At 46.0% G+C, this 25,538-nt stretch overlaps 1 protein-coding gene across 1 annotated transcript in view; it reads left to right on the top strand.

The window, feature by feature from the left end:
* Positions 1-25,538, top strand: part of pepd (peptidase D) — a 60,876-nt gene that overhangs the window by 12,453 nt on the left and 22,885 nt on the right. Inside the window, exons 3-9 of the mRNA XM_055648783.1 lie at positions 81-208; positions 2,826-2,889; positions 9,752-9,799; positions 10,070-10,131; positions 15,182-15,226; positions 21,511-21,586; positions 24,323-24,369. Of these exons, the coding sequence (XP_055504758.1) occupies positions 81-208; positions 2,826-2,889; positions 9,752-9,799; positions 10,070-10,131; positions 15,182-15,226; positions 21,511-21,586; positions 24,323-24,369 (470 nt within the window). The remainder of the gene's footprint in view (positions 1-80; positions 209-2,825; positions 2,890-9,751; positions 9,800-10,069; positions 10,132-15,181; positions 15,227-21,510; positions 21,587-24,322; positions 24,370-25,538) is intronic.

The raw sequence follows: 25,538 nt of genomic DNA, 5'->3' as shown, positions 1-25,538 counted from the left end.
CCTGCACCTATCCAAAGTCTCTTCAATGCCAGAAACCTTTCTGAAGTCATATTTTACATGCCATGTATTCCTTATTCCAGGAATCCTACTTCCACTGGACGTTCGGAGTGATGGAATCTGACTGCTGCGGTGCCGTGGATGTTGCTACCGGCAAGTCCCTGCTTTTCGTGCCCAAACTCCCCGAGAGCTATGCAGTGTGGATGGGAACGTAAGGCCATTATTAATGCTCCTTGTTTGATCTTCCTTGCATTCTCACCCTGACATGTTGGCACTGGTTCTGCCAAATTTCCTGAACTCATCCTTGTCACACAGCCGAACAGAAACAGGCCCTTTGGCCCAAACTGTCCATGCAGACCAAGATCCCCCAATTAAGCTACTCCCATTTGGCACATTTAAAGGGGAATAGATCGCGTGAATGCGCAGTCTTTTATAGGTTTTAAGGTGAGAGGGGGAAGATTAAATAGGAATCTATTTAAGGAGGCAACTTTTTCATACAGAGAGTGGTACTTGTATAGAACAAGCTGCCAGAGAAAATAGTTAAGGCGGTTATAGTAACATCACTTAAAACATTTGAATAAGTTCATAGATAGAAAAGATTTATAGGGATATTTTTCAAACGCTGTCAAATGGGATTACTGAGATGGGCATCTTGGTCAGCTATGGATGAATTGAGCTGAATTGCCTGTTTCTTTGCTGTACGCCTATAAGCAGTGGGGGCTGTGTATTTGTGGTTTACTAGTCATACCATTGCAAGATGTTCATGGACATTTGGAGGCCTTTCATTTCTGCTGTACCACACCGGGGTGTGTGGATGTGACGGAACTCCCCTGCGGTTACTCTGTTTCTGATGTTCAGCTTCACCCGGAGTTTTTACCAACTCGGAGGGGAAGTAAGTCGGGAATCACACCTGAGCTGCTTGCTTGTGACTGTTGGACGGGGACTGAGTGCTGTGCCTGTGCAATTGAACAGCTTGCTGACGCTCTCTCCAGAAGAGTCACAAGGGTGAGGTGCTGGAGAAAGCCACTTCACAGCAAGAGTGGCCAACCATGAACGATGGAAATTTGCTCCCAGCAGCTGTTGTGTTGCGAGCTGTTTCCTGTTCATTGTCTGCTGTGTTGTGGATTTCTGTGGCTATGTACTACAGCCAGGCTGTGAGCAGCTTCCCAGCCCGCTAATTGAAGGAGGCTATAATGTAGAGTTTGGCTGCAGGATCAGGCTGGAAGTGGCAGTGAACATTTTTCCACGTGGTACCATCTCTCAGTGTAATTAAAGCTGCACCTGCTCCCTCTTGTTTGACAGCAATTAGTGGCAGTGCTAATTAATATATGGCTCAAATGGCCTCTGTCTTTGAGTAGATCAAATTAGATGTGCTCAACTTTATATAAAAAATAATAATAGATCTAAAAGCTGAACCTCTCCTGCAGTTGACTTGAGGGGTCATTTCTATTTTCATCTCCTCGGAAGGGCAGATGTAACGTGACAGCCTAATGTCCTGTCTCTCTCACGGCCTGCTCTGGGCACCACAGTCACAAACGGGAGCAATTTCAGTCCCACTACAGTCAGAGTTACTGGCAGACATATACAATGAAGAACAAGGACACATGGCCATTTTTTCTGATACCGGCACTTTGGAAGGGATCTCCCATTAGCTGCATTCCTCATGACCATCTTTACTTACATCCTGTCTAGGGCTGTTTTTGAAGACAAAAAGGTGCCAGTGTGCATGTGGTTCCTTGCTGTTATGTCTATGGCAGATCGTCATCCTAGAAGCTGTTTAGGGGCGTAACTGCCTAATTTCATAAGAGCATTTCTTTTGTTTTAAACTTGAGTAATCTTTTTATAACATTCTAAACATTTTGATGTCTAGATTTTAACTTATTGCAGGTGTTGGTACACTGTACCGGTGCGTTCCATCGCTAATAAATCACTGGTCTGGTATTGTTTGGACGGTCATTGTTGAAGCCACTGCTTCTGCTGTTTCAATCATGGCCTTTCACGTTATTCTGCTTAAGAAATTCCTTCCCAATGCCCTTCTGGAATTGTTTACCCAAGCGCATTAAGTCTTCTGGTTTGTTTAATTATTTAATTGGACAAAGTCTTTTCTACCGTATTAATAACTGAGCAGAAAAATTATTGGAAAGTAACCGCACTGATTCCACTGAAAGTAATTCCACTGCCCTTTGTCTAATACCAACCACGCCAGTTCCTCGGCACCCATACTCCAATACTGCCCCAAAAACCTTTCTCTCCTCTGAGCCGCATCTTCCGTTCGGTACCTCCCCCGAGCCGCCCCCCCCCCCCCCCCCCCCCCCCCCCCCCCCCCAAAATGTTGTCTGCCCATTTCCTCCGTTGAGTTTGTTCAGCACCTGCTCAAGATTCCAGCATCTGCAGTTCCTGGTGCCTCCAATATTTTGAAAGTGTTAGTTCCTGATCAGTTTAAATTCCATCCAATGTGTCTCTTTGATTGATGTGTATTCTTTGTCTACTTTTTCCGCAAATAATCATGTACCTTAATTATAATGTGCAGACCACGATATTTGGAAATTATCAAACTTTGGAATCAGCAAATGTTGCCACAGCTGCTTGCATGGGTTTTGTTGGGGGGAATGCCCAGTGGGAAGTAAAGACAAAATCCCCAGCTGTAGAGAGGAAAGCTTGGGAATGAGAAGGCAGAGGAATGGAGTAACAAACCACCTGCTGGAGGAACTCGGTGGGTCGAGCAGCATCCGTGTGTGGGTGAGGAGAGAGGGAAAATTTGTGCTTCTGAAGATAACCTGTTACATTCTGCTATTAGTTCTCTCCTGACATTCGTCCTCTTCCTGCAGGATTCACTCCCGTGACCACTTCAAAAAGAAGTATGCTGTGGATGATGTTCACTTCAATTGCGATGTAAGTGTCCCTCTCTGGTTACAAGCTGTGGGTTTGAGACAAAGATCTGGAAGGTCGGAGGAAGAGTTACGGGGCTATTATTGGGGAAGGGTGGGATGTTTTGGAAGAGGTTTGCACCCAGGAGTTAGTCCTGCAGCCGATCCGTTGTCCACATCCCAGATGACCAGAGCCAAGTTTAAACACGTACTCAACAGGGGTCAGATGTCTTACCGAGGGAGGTAAAATGGGACTAGCTCAAAATACCTACTTGATCAGCATGGACAAGGTGGACTGAAGGGCCTGTTCCCATGCTGTATAGCTAGGTGAATCTGAATTATTAGCTAATTAAATTGCCGTGCAACAATTCTTGTAGTGCAGGAGGCTGAGAGGTAATCTTGTGTATCTATGTATAGTAAGATTTCCTGCATTGTATGCCAATCAAATTGCTGTTATAATAGGTGTGGGAGAGTTACGGACTTCGTCCTGACAGTCACAGAGCGACACAGCACGGAGACCGACTGTCTTATGTGACTCTGTGATATGCTGCAAATATAATTCCTGATCTTCTAACTACATGGGCACTTTTTAAATCTGTAGTTTCTCTGTAGCTGTAACACAACGTTCTGCACTCTATTTTATCATTTACACGACCTGATGTACTTGTGTGTAGTTAGACTGGCCTGGATAGCACACAAAATCATGATTTTCACTGTACACGTGACAACAGTAAATCGATACCAACTCTACATCGCCCTCTCGAGCCATGTAGGAAAGATCAATAAAAGACAGGCGCCATAGGAGGGACAGCGGGAGGGAGGGAGAACGAAATGACGAGGTTCTTGGTTTAATGTCTACTTTGAGTGACGATATCTTGGACTGCACTCCCTCTTTAATGGACCGAGTACAGAAGTTGGATCAAGGGTTGGAGTCTCCGGGGAGCTTTAAAGCACCACATTTCTGCCCCAGCGATGAGGGTCAACGTATTGAGCAGGGCTCCTGTTAAATTCATCTTCTATTTAAGGGGACCTATAACCTGTGCTTTCCGCTACTCGCTGAATTTTCTGTTCAGGAATGTTACTGACTGCTTCTAAACACTTTGGCAGTGCCTCCTTAATTTTTTTTTTTCTTTAATGTGGGATTTAATGCTGTGAAACTCGTAGGATTTAAGGTAGTCAGAATTTTCCCTTCCGAACACAAGACCTTGCAGGTCCCACTTGGCGTGTTCCAGAATCAGATGCAACCTTTCATGATTCTGCGTGACTGACAGTTGGTGTGCAGGCTTCTGTGAAGTGAATGTGTGCGATTCTGCATCAAAGAGCTTCATCTCGGCAATGTCCCTGGAGAGTCTCAGTTGAAAATCAGACCACAAAGCCCAGGATTAGTGGCGGTGGTTCAGTAGCTTTCTATTTGTAAGCACATAAAAACCCATCTCTGTCCCTTCCTCTGCCAACAGCTCAAAACGTCTGTGGACTGAACCCTTTCAGAACCAGTGTTTAAGATTGGGGCGCGCTCTCCCCGCGTGAACTTTACACCCGTTTGGTTTATCCCCTCTCTCCCAGCATGCAGGAGCTTGCTATCCCTTGTCTGTTGGTCTACACGGTCGTTGTCTATCCTCACTCTTACAAAATTCTATTTTAGCCATCTGCAGATTTGCTGATGCTCCTATCTAACTAGCTGTATGTATCACACACTGCCTTCTGTCATGTACTAAGTTAGTTATTGCCATTTAATCAATATAATATCCAGCAAATCCTTTATAATTAACGTTGTTTCTTAATAAGTCACATGGCATGGAAACGGGCTCTTCAGCCTAAGGTAGACACAAAATGCTGGAGTAACTCAGCAGATCAGGCAACCTCTTCTCCAGAGATGAATAGGTGATGTTTCAGGTCGAGACCCTTCCTCAGACTGTCAGTGGAGAGAGAAACTAGAGGTTTGAAAAGGTACAGAACAGCCCAATACATCCATGCCGGCCAAGATACCCATCTGAGCTACTCCCATTTGGCCCATATTGCTCTAAACCTTTTCTATCCATGTACCTGGCCAAATGTATTTTTCTGGTAGCTCATTCCATATCCCCACAACCCTCTGTGTGGAAAAAGTTGCCCTCCAGTTCTTAGTCCCCTCAACTTAAACCTGTGCCCCCTCATTCTTGATTCCCCAATCCCTGGAGAAGAAAAAAAACAATGTATTCACCCTGTCTACTCCCTTCATGTTTTTATATACCTCCATAATGGTTCAATGGTACTTTATTGGCACCTGTACCTGGGTACAGGGATATTCCTTTGGCATAACATTCAGGAAATCCTACTATACATAGGTACATAAGATCACCCCTCACTCAGCCTCCTGTGCTACAAGAATTGTTGCACAGCAGTTAAATTACTGGGCTAATAATTCAGATTCACAGAGCTATACAGCATGGGAACGGTCTCTTCAGTCCACCTTGTCCATGCTGATCAAGTAGGCATTTTGGGCTAGTCACATTTGCCCAGGCACGTGCCGTGAGTAATTATTCAGGGTAGGCAGTCATTCGGCTTTTTAAAAAAAAAAAAAAAAAAAAAATCTTATACTGCTCATGCGCAGATTGTTCTCCTCTCCGTAAGCTGTCCGTCAACTTTTATAAAGTCTTCAAAAACCATATTTCTTAATAAAGTACTGTATTTCCCGGCAATGAAGACGCACCCCCATTTTGAGTTGCTAAATTTTGAAAAAAGGCTGATGGGACATAGAATTTCTCATGCTCAAAAAATAAAAATAAAGCAAGTAACAATTCAATTTGCCCAAGGCTTCCAAATCTCCTTCTTTCAGAATTACTGAATGGGTGGGTGGGTGGGTGGGGGGGGGGGCAGGAGCGTTGAGAAGGAGGGGGTCGGGATCATGCCAGTATCCCACTCACTCACCGCTGCCGCGACACTCCGGTGAGCCACCTTCGCGAGCCATCTTCAGCCTCCAAGACGCATGTGAATTTTCGTGCCTTATTTTTGGGTAAAAAAATAGCGTCTTCATTGCCGGAAATATGGTATTTAAAAACGTATAGCTCAAAGATATCTACATACCACATGTGTACACGAACTCCATTCTTCTCTCTTTGTTTCTTAAGATACTCTTAAGAAATGTGACAATCCATGTTTGGAAAAACCTGCCAAGAAACGTGTGTTGCTCATGCACAATCCACGGTTCAAAGGCAGAATTTCAGCTGCCTTCAGCTCCGCTTGTCATTGAAGGCTTGAAGTAGCGTCGATGGCACGTGAGCTGCACACACTTTCGTGTATTACATGTGCTGCGCATGAAAGGCACAGTGAATTATGTCTACTTTGTGGGCATAATTCTCCCGTGCCTTTACTATTCATATTTAATAATTACCATTTTATAATTTTAGTCAGGGTAGGCAGTGCCTACCTTGCCTACTCTGACGGCACGTGCCTGCATTTAGCACATATCTCTCTAAACCTTCCTATTCATAATTCAGAATCAAGAGAAGGAACATAACTGTCTGATTGGCTGGCTGCTGGCATGAGACAGTAAGGTACGAGCAAGAAATTCAGAATTAAAGTGACCTGGGGACCTTTGCGATCGTCTCGGATAATAGACAAGCACATTGGTGTGGAGCAATTGCTGCCTGCAGCAATGGAGCTGAATTTTAAATCTAACTCGAATGTCCCTGGCCTGTTAATTTGACTCGCGTTGTCAACAGTAACTGTTTGAAGCTGGTTCCCCAATTACATTACCAGCATACAGTAGAGTGATGCGTTGCCCAAGTCTAATTAGAGTATCCAGTGCTGGGTGGCACAGCTCTGAGATTCTGATCTGCCCTAGACAAGCTTCTGTGTTCTGGCCACTTGGAATTTACGCTGTCAGTCAAGAAACTAATCATCTTTTTATCAGGCCGAGAATGTCGTAACTTCATTCACAAAGATATTGCAAGTGTGTGAGAGGCTGAGTACAGGAACAAGCCGCACAATGATTTAACAGGATCCCATCTTCCCCCCGCATCAGAAACCCACACAAGTTCCAGATTGTCGGCCATATTCATTCAGATCGAAAGGTCTGAATGACAAATAAAGGATTCAATTCAATATTCCATTTGTCCTCTGGTTTTTGATGACATTGTAAACAGTTTGCCTTGTTACATTACCCAGCTAGTGCAGGGATGCTGGTCAGCTGAATCACCCCTCCCTCTTCCCCCTCCCTTCACTCCACATCACTCCCTCCCATCTGAGCGCAAGGGTGTGATGGAACACATTTATTTAGGAAGAAAGACCTGCATTTCCATAGCATTCGCAACATCTCACAGCCCTTCACTGTCAGTGACAGGTTTTTGACATGGCCTCTGATGGAATGCAGGTAAAGTAACAGGCAATTTCTGCAGGGTAGTGTGAATGGGATACCAATAGATCCAGGCCAAGAGTCAAGTCAAAGTGTTTAATTGTCACAGGTGCAACATAATAATGAGATTCTTGCTTGCTGCAGCTTTACAGATTGTAAACACAGTAATTCACAGACAAATAATTGAATTAATTAGTAATTGTAATACTATATGACCATAATAGTGGAAAGCACCTGTCTGCAGTGCAGCCAAAGAAGTCCGTAGATCACAATTGCTGAAGTTAGTGTACCTTGTTCATCAGCTTGATGGTTGCCAGGACGAAACTGCTTTTGAACCTAGAGGACACGGTTTTCAGGCTCTTTCTGATTGCAGGAGTGAGATGAGCATGGCCAAGATAGTGAGTGACTTTGATATTAGCTGCCTTTTTGAGGTTGCATCTCATTGTTGATCCCTTTGATGGTGAAGAGGTCAGCACCCATGATTGACCAGGCAGTGTCTACCACCATGAAAGATCCATTTCCCTTTCTGAAAAGATGCTGTATGGCTTTCGCTGCCTTTATGAGAGAGAATGCAAGTGCTCTGTTCAATATTTTATTTGAGGGAGGAGCAGTGCTATCTCAATGACCAACCAAATAGGCAGCCCAGACTATGCTTGAATTTCTGCAGAAGGGCTTGATTCCACTTCCGTATGACTCAGTGCAATGTCAAGACCCAGACTGTGATATGATTTTGTGAAGCAAAGCTGTCAAGAACTGGAAATGAGACAGAATTGCATGATGCTTGGCTTATGGAGCGGCTAAACATTACAGATGCTGGAAATATGAAATAAATCAAAATACTCAGAGGATCACGCAGCAGCGGTGGAGAGAAAACAGATAAAGTTTATAGTTGATGACCTTTCACGACAGCAGCCCTTGATCTACTGACCACCACGCTGGCTGACAGCCAGTCTGATGAATGGTCCCAATCAGCACCTCGGCACCAAGTCCCCCCCCCCCCCCCACCACCCGCCTCTCTCCCATATCAACTCCTGCCTGCCAGCCATCAAATCTTGGATGCAACTCAACTTCCTTAAATTAAACAGTAACAAAACAGAATTTCTCATTGGCTCCAAATCAACACTTACCAAAATTAACAACCCCGCTCTCACTATTGACGGCACCACTGTCTCCCCATCTCCTCAGGCCTGCAACCTTGGCGTGATCTTTGACTCAACCCTCTCCCTTGAGCCTCACATCCGCCATGTTGTCAAAACATCATTTTTTCACCTCCTTGCAACATTGCCAAAATCAGACCCTCTCTCACACCCCCCGCTGCTGAAAGACTCATCCATTCCTTCATCTCCTCCCGACTGGACTACTGTAACTCTCTTCTCTTTGGCATCAATTCCAGCAACATCAACCGACTCCAACTGGTCCAGAATGCAGCCGCCCGACTCATTACCCACACCAAATCCTGGCACCACATCACCCCAGTCCTCAAAGAACTTCACTGGCTTCCCATTTCCCACCGGATCATCTACAAAATCCTGGTCCTCACCTACAAAGCCCTCAACCACTTGCCCCCCCCCCCCCCCCCCCACCCCCCCCCCCCCCCCCCCCCCCCCCCCCCCACCCCCCCCCCCCCCCCCCCCCCCCCCCCCCCCCCCCCCCCCCTTATCTCACTGACCTGCTCTCCCCCTACCAACCCTCACGGTCCCTCAGATCCATTTCAGCCGGTCTCCTCTCCATTCTGAAATCCAACCTCTGCACTTTTGGAGACAGAGCCTTCTCCAGGGCAGCTCCCAGGCTCTGGAACTTCCTCCCACAATTGATCCGAACTTCTGAGTCCCTCACCATCTTCCAGTCCCGCCTCAAGACCCATCTCTTCACCTCTGCATACCCTTAGTCCCATGTCCCCCTCCCCTTTGCACCTCTGTCTTACTGCTCTATTTTGTTTTGTTCTTGACTCACCGTGTAAAGCGACTTTGAGTCCTTGAAAAGCGCTATACAAATAAAATGTATTATTATTATTAATCTGAAACATTGCCTGGCCATTCCCTCCACAGATGCAGCCTGACCTGCTGAGTTCCTCCAGCTCTTTGACCACTGCTTTCTTGCTATGTTCTTTTAATTTCATAGAATCTGGACTTCACTCGCAAGGCCAGTATTTGTTGCCCATGTCTGATTCTGAAAAGATTGAGAGCCACATTCATGAACCACTGCAGTCCTCTGGTGATGGTGCTCTCGTAGTGTTGTTGGGAAGTGGGTTTGCGAACATAGATCTAGTGATAACCAAGAACTGGTGATGTACTTTCTTGGCAGAGGTTGTGAATTTGGAGTGGTGGTCTAAGGAGATGTGCCGACAAGTGTGTAAATGGAGGTACAAACGGCAGCCACAGTGCTGTGGTGGAGGGAGGTATGTTCAGAGGGGTGGGTGGGGTGGGGCAGTCGAGCTGCTGGCTCCTGGAAGGGAGAGAATTCCCTGAGTGCTGCTGTGCTCTGCTTTTACTCAGTCGTTCCTATGGGGGCCGTTGTTTAATGTGAGAATAACTGAGAGTTGTTCTGCCTGCAGATTGCAGAGGTGCTGAAGAAGCTGCAACCTGATGTGCTGCTCACCTTGGTATGTACTGTTGGCCTACCCCCCCCCCACCCCCCCCCCCCCCCCCCCCCCCACCCACCACCACCCACCCCACCAACTCTATCCTCTTCCAGCTCTAAACCTTTCTTGTGAGGCCACTCCTGGCTCTGCCCCTCCGTCCAGGGTCCCCATCACTGCCCGGCCCCACTCCACCTGTCCTGAGCACCTTCCCCCACCCCTCGCCTTCCGTCCTCTTGGCCCTCCCCTCCCCTTGTATGACCATGTGATCCGTAACTGTGGTTGTAATTCCAGCGCGGCCTCAACACTGACAGTGGGAACATCACTCGAGAAGCCTCCTTCGACGGTATCAGCCAGTAAGTGCTTGTTATGCTTTTGCCTTGACTAATTATGCAAGGACTTCACCACTATATCTGTGAGGACCGTGTGCAAGAGTGAAATGCAGGAACGATTTGCCAAAGAGAGCTGACTTTGGAGAGACTTTTCTGTAGGGCAAACAAATGGAGAGACAAAAGACGGGCAGATGCTGGAATCCAGAGCACAAGGCAGAGTGCTGGGAGAGCTTTGAGTCAGACAGCATCAGTGGAGGGAATGGACAGTTGATGCTTTTTTTTAGAGACTGCACCAGTCTTGAGTACATCAACTGCAGTCCCTTGTGTCTGCAACTATGGGCATACAGGGACTGACAATCTTTATGCTGAGTTTGCTGGCAAGTGTGGTAAATGTTCCAACACAGTACTGATAGACCACTGCTCTGTTGGACATGAAGGCTTTTTTTTTTTTAGAGGTACTGTGTGGGGAAACGGGCCCTTCAGCCGACCAAGTCCACGCCGACCATCGATCACCCATACACTAGCTCTATGCTATTACACACTGGGGGCAATTTACAAAAGCCAATTAACTTATAAACCTGCAGGTCTTTGGAATGTGGGAGGATTCTGGCGCACCCGGCGAAAACACACGCGGTCACAGGGACAATGTATAAACTCGACACAGACAACGGCCATAGTCAGGATCGAACCCGGGTCTCTGGCGGTGGGAAGCAACAGCTCTACTGCTGCGCCACTGTGCTGGCATCTAATAAGGTGGACACACGAGGAGCTCCTTACAATGTTTAAGCAAGGAGATGTTGGAAGGATGCTTTCTCTGGCTTGTGGGATCTAAACACCATGGTCACAATTTCAAAATGACGGGATTTAGGACTCGAATTAGGAGTTTGTAACTTTAGGTTGGCCCTCAGTACCCACAGTGTTTGTTGGCAAGGATTTCCAGGTTTCTGAGCCCTCTATATGGATGCTGCTTCCTGACCTCTGCTGGGTTCCAGTTTTCAATTTCACCTTCACAGATGCACCATCCCTCCCACTGGTGCTTTCTTGTTCAAGGCAACATATTCTATCCAATCTATCAGCATTTAAGCCTCAAGCTGGTGAACCCTTCCCCTAAGGCCAGAGCATACATCCTCTGAGATCCAGTGCCTGCCGCGTTGTGCTTTTGCACTCAAAAGACTCTCTTAGACTGTTTGTCTTGGCCAGGATCCCGGAGCTTTTGACTGCTGGTCTCAGTGGGCTGGGTTGCCTTTGCTTAAAAACCCACCGAATCACCGTTGTTACTTCCCGTCAGATCAGCACAATCCAGTAGTTGGAAGTATTGTTCTGATGTGATCAACAGAAGGCTGCTGTCTTTCTAACGTTAGCCTTGTTTTGAAGCGGCTGCGTAAAATATCAAAATAGTTCATCTTCGTCACAGAAATTGTGTCCCTAAGGAAAACGTTGCAAACGGGCATGAATTTCATTAATGATTTATTGCAGCTAATAAAATCCCAACCAGACTGATGCAAGGAACTGCAGATGCTGGAATCCTGAGCAAAACGCTGGAGGAACTCAGCAGATCAGGCAGCATCTGTGGAGGGAATGGACAGACAACGTTTTGGGTTGGAACCCCTACCACAGACTGATGGAGTTAGTGCGAGAATGTTGGGCAACAGAGGTGGGGGTGGGGAAAAGCCCAGCAAGTGACAGGTGGATGGTCTGGGTCAGAACATGGTCCAACAACAGGAACCACAGAGGGGGGAGCAGTGAGGGAGGATCACACGGCAGTGGTGGTTGTGCAGAGAATGGAGAGATGTGGATCGCGTTTGGCACAGACATTGGGCTGAATGGCCTTGTTCTTGTGCTGTATCATTCTATGTTTAAAGTTGACATACTTTGAGGAGATATTGGGTAGGACTGACAGTTTAAGATAATGCCTGAATCCTCCACTTAATCTGTGGCTGTTGGAAAAACACACTGCATTTAGCTGAGAGAATAAATAATTTCTTGTGGTTTTAAAAGCTATGTTCAACGATAGCACAGACATGTGTTTTTCACGCCACTGAATGAGTCAGGCGCAGTGAGTGAAACTTAGATCCTGAGTTGCCGAAATAACTCGGATGTGTGCACATAATCCCACTGGTAACAATGAGGTCATGTTTTGTATTTAGCTTCATCTTTCACATGAAATGTTATGCTGCGTCTCTCCAGAGTGCACAAAGGTCTCCTTAGAATAAAAAAAAACCACAGGAGGAGTTCAGCGGGTCGGGCAGCATCTGACCAGACCTGCTGAGTTCCTCCAGCACTTTGTGTTTTGTTTAAGATTGCAGCATCTGCAGTTTCTTATGTCTCCTTGGAATGTTTTGAAGGGCATGGATATGCTCTCCAGTATGTTGAAACAAGCCACAATCAGTTTTTGTTAGATTGATGTGTAGGAAGGAACTGCAGATGCTGGTTTAAACTGAAGATAGACGCAATGTTGGAGTAACACAGTGGGACAGAAAGCATCTCTAGAGAGAAGGAATGGGTGACGTTTTGGGTTGAGACACTTCTTCAGACTGATTGATCTTGTTAAATTCTAACTTATTCAGTAGATCTTGTTCTTCCATTTTACTGCTCGACTGCAATATCTCATAGAAACATAGAAAATAGGTGCAGGAGTAGGCCATTCGGCCCTTCGAGCCTGCACCGCCATTCAATATGATCATGGCTAATCATCCAACTCGGTATCCTGTTCCTGCCTTCTCTCCGTACCCCCTGATCCCTTTAGCCACAAGGGCCACATCTAACTCCCTCTAAAATATAGCCAATGAACTGGCCTCAACTACCTTCTTCGGCAGAGAATTCCAGAGATTCACCACTTTCTGTGTGAAAAAAGTTTTCCTCATCTCGGTCCTAAAAGATTTCCCCCTTATCCTTACATGACCCCTTGTTCTCCTCAAAGTATTCCTAATGTACTATATATAACATTTAAGAGACATTTGGGGTACTATCATAAAATGTAACCTTTATGAGACGTTTGGCCGGGTGCATGCATAGGTACGGTTTAGAGGGTTATGGACCAAGCACGGGCCCTTACATTATTGAAATCATGTCCTGGTATAACTGAGCAAAATGCAGCACCTAACTGGCATTCCATTTGGCATTCTTTGGCTCATTTCCCCAGCTGATGAAAACCCCACTCTTGTTAATGATGATACCATCTATTTTAGTGTCATCTGCAAACTTACTAATGGTGCCTTGTCTGCTCTCATATGAATCATTGATATTGATATCGTTGACATAGGATGTGAGCAGAATTAATTATTTGAAACCATTTAACTGCCCACCCTTATTCTCAAGGTTTAAAATTAACTGTGTTACAAATATATTTCAGGAGGAAGAGAATGCGATCCATTTATAACCTGCAGAATACATTAGCGTCTGACTCATTCAGCCGATCCTGTCAACGAGTCATATATACCATCTAAAAATCAATGCACTCTCTGAATGGCCAATATCCAGTATTTATACAGAGATAATAAAACATAATTAGAGCGGGACCCTTTTGTGTGAAAAGGTTAACAAGCCTGGCAGAAAAATTGCACGTTGTGAAATTTTTATTGACTGCTAATCCTTTGCCCCTTTACCCTCTAGTGAAATTAGATTTCATAAGTATGCTCATAAAGTGCGGCGGAAAGCTGCTAACAAGGCCAGTGCTGACCTGTGCTCTGGACTAGTCGACGTGATGACTGCTTCTGGGGCGATCCGTGCATCTGAGTCCTCTCGTCAGTCCCTACCTGCCGCCTCACTGTTACCGTGTCTTTAACCAGGCCCTGGGTTTCCTCCCGCAAGGTTCCATATTATAAACGAGGCAATTCCTCGAGTCTACTTTGGTCCACAGAGCACATTCTCCCCATCACTTTCCCTACAACTGATTCTCCTCACAATCCTGTCAACTCCCCACCTCCCCCTGGATTCTAGCCCTCACCTACACACAAGGGACAATTTACCGCGGCCAATTAATCCACTGTCCCGCAAGTCTTTGGGAAGTGGGAGGAAACCTGCTGTGGGAATCCCCCTTGCTCATAGAGAGATGTGCAAATTGTACACAGACATGTCACGTTGGGAGTGCTGTGACTTTATTTGCACCCCCTTTACACCAACACCTTCCCCCTCCCTGGGCCGTGCACAACCCAACCCAAACCTGCTCAATCTTCCCTCGGTTTTAATTTGTTCTGAGGATCGACTTGCTGTAGGCAGAGCTGTTTCAAAGCCAAATTGTGATGCTTCCATATAGATATACACAAAATGCTGGAGTAACTCAGGGGGGCATCACTGGAGAGAAGGAATGGGTGACGTTTTGGGTCAAGACCCTTCTTCCGACTGAGAATCGGGGAGAGAGAGAAATGAGATATGGAATGGTACAAAGAACATGGAAGGTGTGAAAAGAACAGGTCAAGGAAATGTACTCCCGGATGAGGGGAAAGTGACGACGAGGTATACAATCCGTAACATTAATAAGGAGGACTGAAACTAGAAGGGTGGGGGAGGGATGGAGACAGAGGGAAAGCAGGGATTTCTTGAAGTTAGAGAAATCAATATTCATACCGCTGGCAATATTCATCCCGATAGGATGCTTTTACATCTCATGAAGGAAAGTGGCACTTTTGACAATGCAGCACTCCCTCAGTGCTTGTATTGGAAGTATCAGCTGAGATTATGGACTTGATTTTCCGGTGTAAGGTTTGAATGTATGATCATTCTGGAGAAATTAATTTATTGAGTTGAATGAGAAAATGAAGTGTAATCCTGCTAGGTGCTGTTGAGGTACATTGCTTTCTAAAGGAAACTATAGGTGTGTGTCTCTCCGTCACTGGTCCAGACATGGCAACTGTGCACTCTATCCGTTAGTTATCCTCACTGAAGTTCAATCCTTGAACCATGGCTACAGTTAAGGAATGATGTTCGGCACTGTCATTGTGGGCTGAAGGGCCTGTTCTTGCGGTGCAGTGTTCTATGTTAAAGAAGGTGATCAGCATGAACAGAAGGGGAGGCTGTGTACTTTTCTACGATGCACCATAGGTTTCAGTAATATCTATTATTTTCTCTTCTCCAGGTTTAATGTGAATAATGTCTTGCTGCATCCAGAGATTGCGGAATGGTGAGTATCTGTTTAGAATTCTTTCTGTGACCGCAGTGCAGGTGAATCGTGGCTTCGGGCCGTACCACACCACTCCATCGGGGCCCCTGCCTCATTCCAACAACAAGCATTCATGCAGCACCTCTAGTAGCTCCTCTTTAGCGCTTCCCTTGACTCCCAGCAGTGCCCTCAGGACGTGGCCCTCTGGGGAAACAAAAGCTCTGCCCCACTGCGTCCCTCCACTTTCTAGGGTTCAACCTCCAGATACGCAAGCCAACAACATCTGTACAGCTACTGAAAAATGACCTCGGTTGGAGAAAAGTGTTGACTGTATTTATTGTGAAACATTCATACATATTTTATGAGGAAATGTTACACAACCAGGGAGGAGATTAATCACATTGAAGAATGGACAGTTTTAGTTTAATTTGCACTACTTCAGATTGGACTACATCCATTGCACCATTCTGTTGCTTTGCATTTGCTGTGGTATTCTTCTATCTATCATGTATACTGTGTACTCTGAGCTTTATGGTGTTTTTATTGCACCCTTATGTATATGGCACTAATCTAATCTGAGGTACAATGGATAAGCTTTGGCATTGGTTTATTATTGTCACATGTAACGAGATACAGTTCAAAGATGTTTGCGTGCTATTCAGTCAAATAAAATCACACTATACACAAGTACAATCAAAAAGAAAATCTCAACGGGTCAGGCGGCATCTCTGGAGAACAATGATAGTGAATCTCTGGAATTCTCTGCCACAGAAGGTAGTTGAGGCCAATTCATTGGCTATATTTATGAGGGAGTTAGATGTGGCCCTTGTGGCTAAAGGTATCAGGGGGTATGGAGAGAAGGCAGGTACAGGATACTGAGTTGGATGATCAGCCATGATCATATTGAATGGCGGTGCAGGCTCGAAGGGCCGAATGGCCTACTCCTGCACCTATTTTCTGTTTCTATAGCTGTCGCCCGTCCATGTCCTTCAGGGAAGCTGCCTGACTCGCTGAGTCACTTCAGCACTTTGTGTCATTGTTTGTAAACCAGCATCTGGAATTCCGTGTGTTTGCACGAGTGCAACCAAGCCATACACGAGTACAACGGGTAGTGCAAAGAGAAAGATGCCATAGTGCAGAATATAGCGTTACTGCGATATAGTGTTATGGTTGCTGCGAGAAAGTACAAGGTATGCTATGAGGTCTGTCGGAAGATCGGATCTACACCATAGCTTATAGGAGCGCTGTACAGTAGTCTCATAACAGTGAGAAAGCAGCTGTACCTGAATCTAGTTTTGACAGTGAGCATGCCGAGTGTGATCCCAGACTGACTTCTAATGAGGGAAAGTGACACACGTTGTTCCTCGGTACTTGGTGTGTTATGTGGGGGGAGGGGCGTCTGCTGCAGTGCAGTTTAATCAACGTGTTTGACTGCATTAAACTACTCTGCAGCAACGTTTCTCTATATTCAAGCTGCCCAGATTAATTCCCCACGCCCTTTAATATCCCACCTAGTCTGTTCACACTCTCCTCTCATTTCCCATTACTCTTTAATATCCCACTTATATCCTGTGCATTTCAATAGTTGAATCCAACTCCTGCTCCCACAGGGAGTGCTTGACGTCGAGGGGATGGATGCCTGTAAAGGGGGCTGGTCAAGCGTATGAGGGGGAGGGGATGAAAGATCCCACTGATAGATTGAGATGATGAACGACAGATGACAGTAGCAAGGAGTGTGGGCTGAATGGCCTTGTGAAGTGTTGCATGTCCTATGTAATGCTTGCTTCATTGCACCTTTTAAAAGTGATTGAGAAGAACAGAATCCATAAGCAGTAACTGGACTGGAAAAGGGCTTTTGGTCGTCTTATCTGCAGGAACCATGCAGAAAGTCTCGTCCTCCTTCCACCTCCCTGGAGGCCTTGCAATTCATGTCTTTACTTGCCGTTTTAAGTTTATCTGTCTCTTCCTATGTTTCTATGTTTCCATCCTATGAGGCAAAGCATGCTCTGATCTTTGAAGTTACGATCCCTTCTCTTGACACTGGACTGCATTAACAGAGTGGGTACTGGGTCTCTGTCCACAGTGGACCAGGAAACCCATTAATGTGTGAGCCCGTGCAGATTCTAACCCGGTCCTTGCTCTCTCTGCATTATCCAGCTCCTCTGCTGCCCATGTTTATCATTCCCTTAAAACAAGAAAGGCAGTCACCTCTATCCGACCCACCTCGGGGCAAAATATCCCAGCAGTTCTGTCTGAAGCAATTTCTGAAGAACACTCTCCTCACTATTTTTTAAATCAATCCCCAGCTGTGCATATCTGGCACTCAGTTGGTTTAGATCTCCTGTGTATTCTTGTGCTCTGTGCTTCTAGTATTACTTTACATCCATTGAACATAAAATATGATTTGAGTTTATCCGAATATATGAGATGTCCTCTTTTGGCTGCATTGATTTTGAGAGGTTTCTGACTGAATGGCGGGGGATGGAGAGGAAGAATCATCCAAGGTGATTTGATATCTGGATCATGCTGAACTAAGATTGGTTTTCACCACGGAATGCAGCTTCAAGTCATCCGGGAGCTAATAATTTCAGATTTTTGAGGGACCACTGAGTAGGCCAGTGAACAGGAGATACTTGATCATGTGTGATTGGATGAAATGTCACCCTCTGATTGCTGGACTCCTCTGGTGAATGTCATTAACCCTCCTCCTCCCCCAGAATCAACAGCTGCTTGTTGCTCCCCATTCCTGGCACCCACATTGTACGTGTTAGTCTAGGCAGTGAATGTCAATGGAAGGTATCAGGCTTTCCAGCAGGGAATCGCTCTTGCCCCAGGGGCTTTTGTTACCTGCCTCCCATCACCACGCTCCTCGCCTTTCCAAGGGCAGTCATCGAAGCTGAGGAGTTTGATGCAAGATTACAGGCCGCTGGCGACCATACTTAGCCAGCCAACAATGGGCCATTATGGGGTCCACCCTTCCTGAGGTCGACTGTTGACTGCCCTGATTTGTGCTGACCCAAAACCTGAATTCACCAGAGATGCTGCCTGACCCGCTGAGTTACTCCAGCGCTTTGTATCTTTGGTATACACCAGCATCTGCAGTTCCTTTCTACACACCTGGTCTACCGTTATATAGTTTTGGGCCTCTTAGATCAGATATACATCGAGTTAATGCAGCTGTGGATTTGTGGGTGAAGGGGTTGACAGAAGAAGGGGAGGTGAACCTGTCGACCCACGCTCATTGAATTGCAGATTTATTTAACCATATTCTGAGGGATGCTGACATGGGTGGATGCTGACATGGGTGGATGCTGACGGGGCATTTTGTCTAGAACCAGCTGGCATAATTTCAGAATCGCGCTTTGCCCACTTCAGAGAAACAAGAAGGATTTTCTTTTCAGAAGGATGTGAAACTTTGGAATTCTGAGCCGCCCAGATTTTCAGTAGCGGAGTCATTGAATATGTTCAATGTGGAGGCATAAAATGCGAGGGAGGCGGGTGTGGGGAGAGTGAAGGCCAAGATTGGATCAGCCGTGATACTGACCAGGCAGAGCAGACTTGAGAGGCCGAGTGGCCTGTTCCTCTTGACCAAGTGCAACCTCGTCCAATCAACCACTGCCCGAAGTAGAACAGTTCAACTACCTGCCTTCCGTTAACTTTAATTATCCTGATCTAATGACCAAAACCTTTAGAGATTGTCTCCTGTTTGAGGGCTATTCTGTTGTTGGTTTCCAGATCTCTAATGAGCAATATATATATTTTTTATAACTGTGATTATCAGTGCACTGCTGAGGAATGCTGTGCTGGCAACTTTCTCTTGGCTGAGAAACCAGCTGGCTCTGTGTGTGGCTGTAAATGATTGCTTGCACAGTGGCTGCTCATTCAGTGCACAGCTGATCCCAGCTGGCCACTTCAATGGGTACCATTACCCCCAACCCACTGCCCCCATTTCCCCCATTCATTTTCGCACACATGCCTAACTCCTCTCTTTGCTAGTTACCTACATTAAGGGGTAACACCTACAGTGAACAATTGCCCAACTTGCACATCTTCTGGATGTGGGAGGTATCCGGGAAATGGGCACAGTCACAGGGAGAACATGCAAACTCCACACAGACAGCACACGAGGGCAGGATCAATCCCGGATGCATGTGGTGACATGGCAGTGCCTCTAACTACTTGGCACCAATCTATTACTGTTGTTTGGAAGGGGCAGTCCCAATAAACTGTCTATAGTCTGGGATAGTGTGCGTTAGATGCAAAGCGAAACCATATCAACACCGTCCTGTCTCGCACTCCCAGAGAGAAGATGCCAATGGTTAGACTCTGTGTGTAGCTTCCTCTTCTCGGCCCCATCAAAAGCTCGAGTTGCTCAGCTTTACAGCTGCATTGAGCCCTACTTGCAATGTCTGAAAGATGCCGATTTCTAGTCAAACAGGCCCTTCCACCCAACTCATCCACGCTGAACCTGTGCTAATTCCACATGCCCACGTTTGGCTCGTATCCCTCAACCTTTCCTATCCATGTACCTGTCCAAATATCATTTAAATATTGTTATTGTACCAGCCTCAACTACTTATCTTGGCAACTTGTCCCACATACCCACCACCCTCTATCAGAACGTTGCCCCTTTAAATCTCTCCAATCTCATCTTAAACCCTTGCCTTCTAGTTTTATATTTTTCTACCATGGGGAAAAAATCTGACCATTCACCTTTTCCATGAATCTTGTGATCTTGTACCTGCACTGCAGCCTGAAAGTTGTTCTATAGAGGAGTGGTTGCTTTGAAGAATCCAGAGGAGGACTGTTCAAATGCTGTCGATCGATTCGCTTTGGAAGCTCCTGTGGGAATGGGTGCTTGCGGAGTTTAAGTCGTGAGGGGAAGTGTAGAAAGCTGTGGACCTGAGCTTCCCTTATCTCATCTTGCGCTCAATGCGAGACTGTCTGAACTTTAATGCTGCGATTAGTCAATACTTCTATGATTCCATTCTGTGATTACCAAACTCAGGGTGACCCTTGTACATTTGTTACCCAAACCTTCCCATCCTGCTGCTTTCTCGGAAAGCTTTGATGTAAATAATTAGCATATTATCGATGCAGTGTGGCTGGTCATTGCTCATAACTTTAACTCGTCTCTTGCAAGATTGCAACTCCCCTCGACACCCTCTCTGGTGCGTTGTATCTTTCCTGCAGTGGGCTGACCAGAACTCCACACAGCACTCCACCTATGGTGTAACCAATGTTGAATGCAATGCCAGCGTTGCCTGCTGCTCTTATGCCATGTCTCAGCCAGGACTCTTTGTTATGCTGATTGTTATGTACACCAGGGTGTAATGCAATTCCATGAAGCTCAGAGTAAACAGTATACATACCACGGAGACACAAGGAACTACAAATGCTGGTTTACATGAATAGCAGAAAGTGCTAGAGTAACTCAGTGGATCAAGCGGGCGTTCCTCACACTGTAATTTCACTACACCTAGGTGTATGTGACTAATAAAGAAACCTTTGAACCTGTTAGCTACTTGCCCGTTTTGGTATCATCAGTAATTGTGGCTCATACATTTTGGCTCGGATCATTAATATACCACAAAATGTTCAGAGCAAGAAATAAACTGCAGAAGGAAGTCAGCGGGCCGGGCAGCAACTATGGAGTGAATAGACCCATTCCAACGTCTCGGGTTGGGACTCTTCTTCGGACCTAGAAGTAAATGATTGAAGCAGTGGTTGATTCAGGAAACAATGAGTCTGTCAGGAAGGTCCGGCTTGTGGATTTTGGGAAAGAGATAGGGTTGGAGGCTGCAGAGGGGGAGATTGCCAGAGCTGATAAGATCTGTGTTGGTCTGGGATGTAATGACCTGGTGTTCATCACTGGGGACATGGTCATGGTATGAGAAGGCGTGTGAAGGAAGTTCCTGACATAAAATATCACCTATCCATTCCCTCCAAGATGCTGCCCGACCTCCTGAGTTCCTCCAGCACTTTGTGTTTTGCTCATGATTTCAGCATCTGCAGTTTCTTGTGTCTACAAACATTCAGAGCCCGATCCCGAGTCCTACCGCACACCATCCTCTGTCACAAGTTCTCACTGATAATAACCATCAGCTGTTGCCATGACCCCATTATGAATCCCACTTGCTGCACTCCCTGGGCATTTACTGTCCGGGTCAATCTGCAGTCTGGCTTTTGTTGAATGTCATGTGTTACAATCCACGTATATGGAGGAGCTGTGATACCAGGCACCTGTAACTCACACTGACTGTTTTCTCCCTCCCTCCCTCCCTCTCTCCCCCAAACCTCGGAAGCCGTGTGTTAAAGACAGACATGGAGCTGGAGCTTGTACGCTACACCAACCGCATCTCCAGCGAGGCCCACAAGGAGGTGAGTATCTGAAAAGCTTTCCAATATTTCCATGAATCTTGCTGGCAACTGAAGGGATGAAGGAATGGTGAGGACAGGATCGCTTGGAGAGATCCACTGCTGAACGAGTCCATAGTTCGAGGGTTGTGTTGTAAGCTTGCTGCAAATAAATCCATCATGAGTTTCATTGGTGAGGTTACCACAATTGCCACTCGCCCCTGACCAATCCTCCTCCTATCCTCCATCACACTCCTCCCAGCAGCACTCTGTTCCATTTGTTCTTAGAATCAAGGAATAATCGAGCTCCAGAGAAAACAATCAAAGTTTCCCCAATCTTTCCTAACAGCTAATATACTCTAATCGAAAAAGAAGCACAGCTCTTCAAAACCTCTGCATCCTTCCTATAATAAGGCGACCAAATTGGCATGCTATATTTCCTAATGTAGCCTAACCAAAGCTAAACTCTACACTGCACAGCCTCGCACTCCCTAGAGTGTCCTGTTGATTTAATTGCATTGTGCTGAATGTCTGAGTCTCTCTTTGCGTCGATGAAGTGTACACGATCACGTGGGGCTTGGATAAAGTGAATGCTCAGTCTTTTTCCAGGGTAGAAAAATCTAAAACTAGAGGGCATAGCCTTCGGGTGAGAGGGAAACCACAGTTGGAATGGGCTCAGTCTGTGCCCACTGGTCCTTGAGATGAGGGGGTATTTTTTTGAAACTTAATAAACATCTTGTAAATTATTTAGGCAAACCTGTCAGGAGGAAAATGCAATTCTTCACAGAATAAACTGGTCCCTCCCTCTTGAGGGGCTGTGCGGGCTGTCGCCAGCTGTCTGCTGACGGCGAGTGGCAGAGGTCCCTGCAGAACTCGTCCATCAACACTGTCAAGTGGGAGTGGAGACATCGGCTATGCAGTCTGTGTGGACCCAAGGGACGAGCTGTTGCACCTTGTGTGGGAGGGTGTAGCTCACCATCTGCAGCATGGAGCAGAGTCTGCTGCTGTGTGGTGTATCAACACTTGGAGCCAGCCTGATGCACTAACTGTGCTGTGCGCGCCACAGCCATTATTGGGCCATCAATATTCTATGAAGCTGCCTGCCTTTCAGCCGGGGGTTGGCTGGTGCTGCTGGATAATGGGCAGCACAGTGGCACAGCTGGTGCCTCGTAGTGCCAGTGAGATTCTGATCACAGGTGCTGTCTTTGTGGAGTTTGCACGTTCTCCCCGTGACCGCGTGGATTTCTTCTGCGTGCTCCTATTTCCTCCGACATCGAAAAGACGTGTGGATTTGTAGGTTAATCGGCCTCTGTAAATAGTCCCTAGTGTGTAGGGAGTGGTTAAGAAAGTGAGATGGCATCGAACTGGTGTGAATGAGTGTTTGAAGGTTGGCATGGTTTCAGTGGGGTCAAGGTCGTGTTTCACACTAAACACAGCACAGTCCGGCAACTCAATGGTGCTCCCACGGTGACCACGAAAGGATCTTCTCAACACTGGCTGGTGGAATGTTTCTACTAGAAGGCTGTGGATACTGGGGCCAACTGGAACTTATGACCAGAAATCTGGAGTTTGCAATAGTGCCGTATGGGGAAATATGGAGCCATGGCGTTAGGCGAAGATGAGCTACAGAGTTATTCATGTGAATGATACAGTGTGTCACACACAGCTACAGGAAGGATGTCATTAAGTTGGGATGGGTGCAGAAAAGACCAGGATGATGCTTGGGCTTCAGTTATAGGGAGAAGTTGGATAGGCAGGGACGTATTTCTTTGGAGCGCAGGAGGCTGAGAGGTGACTTTATTCTGATCTACAAGATTATGAGGAGCATGGATAAAATGAACACTCAGTCTTTTTCCCAGGGTAGAGGATTCAACAACTAGAGGCTTAAGGTGAGGGGGAATACATTTTAAAAGGCAACTTTTACTCTTAGTTCGTATCTGGAACGAGCCGCTAGAGAAAGCTATAGAATTAATACAATTATGATTTTTAAAAGACTTGAACATATATATGGACAGGAAAGGTTTCGAGGGAAATGAGCCAAATGCAGGCAAATGGTACAAGGCCAATATACCAACTTGGTCGGCATGGATAAGTTGGGCTGAAGGGCCTGTTTCTGTGCTGTAGGACTCCATGATTCTCCAATGATTTTAGGCAGCAGACTCCAGGTCTTTGCAGCTTACTAAAACTAAAGATCACCTCTCTCGGTCAATATTGAGTCTTTCAGGGAAAGATGTGCATTATCACGACTGTGACTTTAAAATTATTGAAGGTGGATTTGGATCTTTGTGTTTGAGATTGATCTGAATTAAGCAGCGCAGGAACCTCGTTCTTTCTGCCTAGTCTCAGGTGTTCAATAAATCTCCTGCAGTGCTGATGGTAAAAGAACAACCTTCACCCTGCTGCAGATTTTCCAGCCCTTCTCCTTGGTCTGCCATCTTGCTACGTGCAGCACTAGTAGTATTTGCACGTGCAACTTTGCAGAGTAATTTATTAACCTTGGACTATCTCAGGGTTTCCTGAGAGTTATATAATGGGCTGAATCCCCTGCGCTTGCTCTTAAAGAAAGTTTATTGATGGCTCTGGACACTGGTGTTGGTGGTGATTGACAGCAGCTGTATGAAAACCACTTTAAACCACTAAAGTAGGACGAAGACAGACCCTCATAATCTCGTTAAAGTCTCTCTTTAATGCAGAGCTGCTGTGAAGTTCTGTGGGAAACACTGATTTACACTTGTTTTATTTTCTTCCTCGATCTCCCAGGTGATGAAGGCAGTACGAGTGGGAATGAAGGAATACGAGCTGGAAAGGTCAGAGCCTCTTACTTCTGTTTTCAGCACATTAAATCATCTTTACGTGCCCAGCCTGAGACTACAGTTAGAATTCCCTGAGCTAGAGGTTGAAAGATCTTTGTTTTGCTCCCGTCATCTGGTTTTGTACGGCCTGCTGTTAGCTGGGGACCAGTTATTAATGCCCATCTCCACTTTGCCGTAAACTACTGATTCAAAATTACCCAGTGGCTGGCAGCGCTAATTACCCGATGCACAGACCTTGTCATTGAAACGTGATGTACCAGTGAGAGCTGGTTGCAATGCGGACCTGGAGTTATACAGCACGGAAACAGGCCCTTCGGCCCACCTTGTTATCCCTCGTCTATTGATCTACTGAGTGTTGATGGGACTTTGTTGTCTGTGCTGGTCACTGAGAATGACAGTGGGATAGTTCGGAATAAATTCATTACTAGATCCTGCAGATTAAAATATAAATACAAGGTTTCTAGTTCATTTTACTTTAGAGATGCAAGGCGGAAACAGGCCCTTCGGCCCACCGAGTCCGTGCCGACCAGCGGTCCCCACACAGTAACACTCCTACACACATTAGGGTCAATTATCTATTTTTACGAAGCCAATCAACCTACAAACCTGTACGTCTTTGGAGTGTGGGAGGAAACCGGAGTTCCTGGAGAAAACCCACGCAGGTTACAGGGAGAAGGTACAAACTCCATACAGACAACACCCGTAGTCAGGATCAAAGCTGGGTGTCTGGCGCTGTAAGGCAGTAACTCTACCGCTGCGCCATGGTACCGCCCGTTTCTCATATCGTGCACTGAGGACTGAGCCCCACTAGTTGCATGATTGAATGTGTGATCACTGTATGCCCTTGCCCTTCCAAGAGAACGTGGACACTACACAGTCTATGTGTGTCTGTCTTTACATTTAGCTTTACCAAAATACAGTGAAAAGCTTTGTTTTGCAAGCTATCCAATCAAATCAGATAATGCTATACACAAATACAGTCAAGTCAAACTCAAATACTTCCAACTCTTTCACTAGTACTCAAGTCTTATGCCAGCATAATTTCCTAATGTTGTTCTTTGTACTGCTTGTTCCCACAGATGTGATTCAATTGTTCATTAATTATTTGTTAATTTAAGGGCAGTGCAGATAGGATCATTGCATAGTTGCCTTGCTGGAGATAG

This window comes from Leucoraja erinacea, chromosome 17 (assembly GCF_028641065.1).
Source record: "Leucoraja erinacea ecotype New England chromosome 17, Leri_hhj_1, whole genome shotgun sequence".
NCBI lineage: Eukaryota > Metazoa > Chordata > Chondrichthyes > Rajiformes > Rajidae > Leucoraja > Leucoraja erinaceus.
This window is presented reverse-complemented; position numbering and strand designations above follow the sequence as displayed.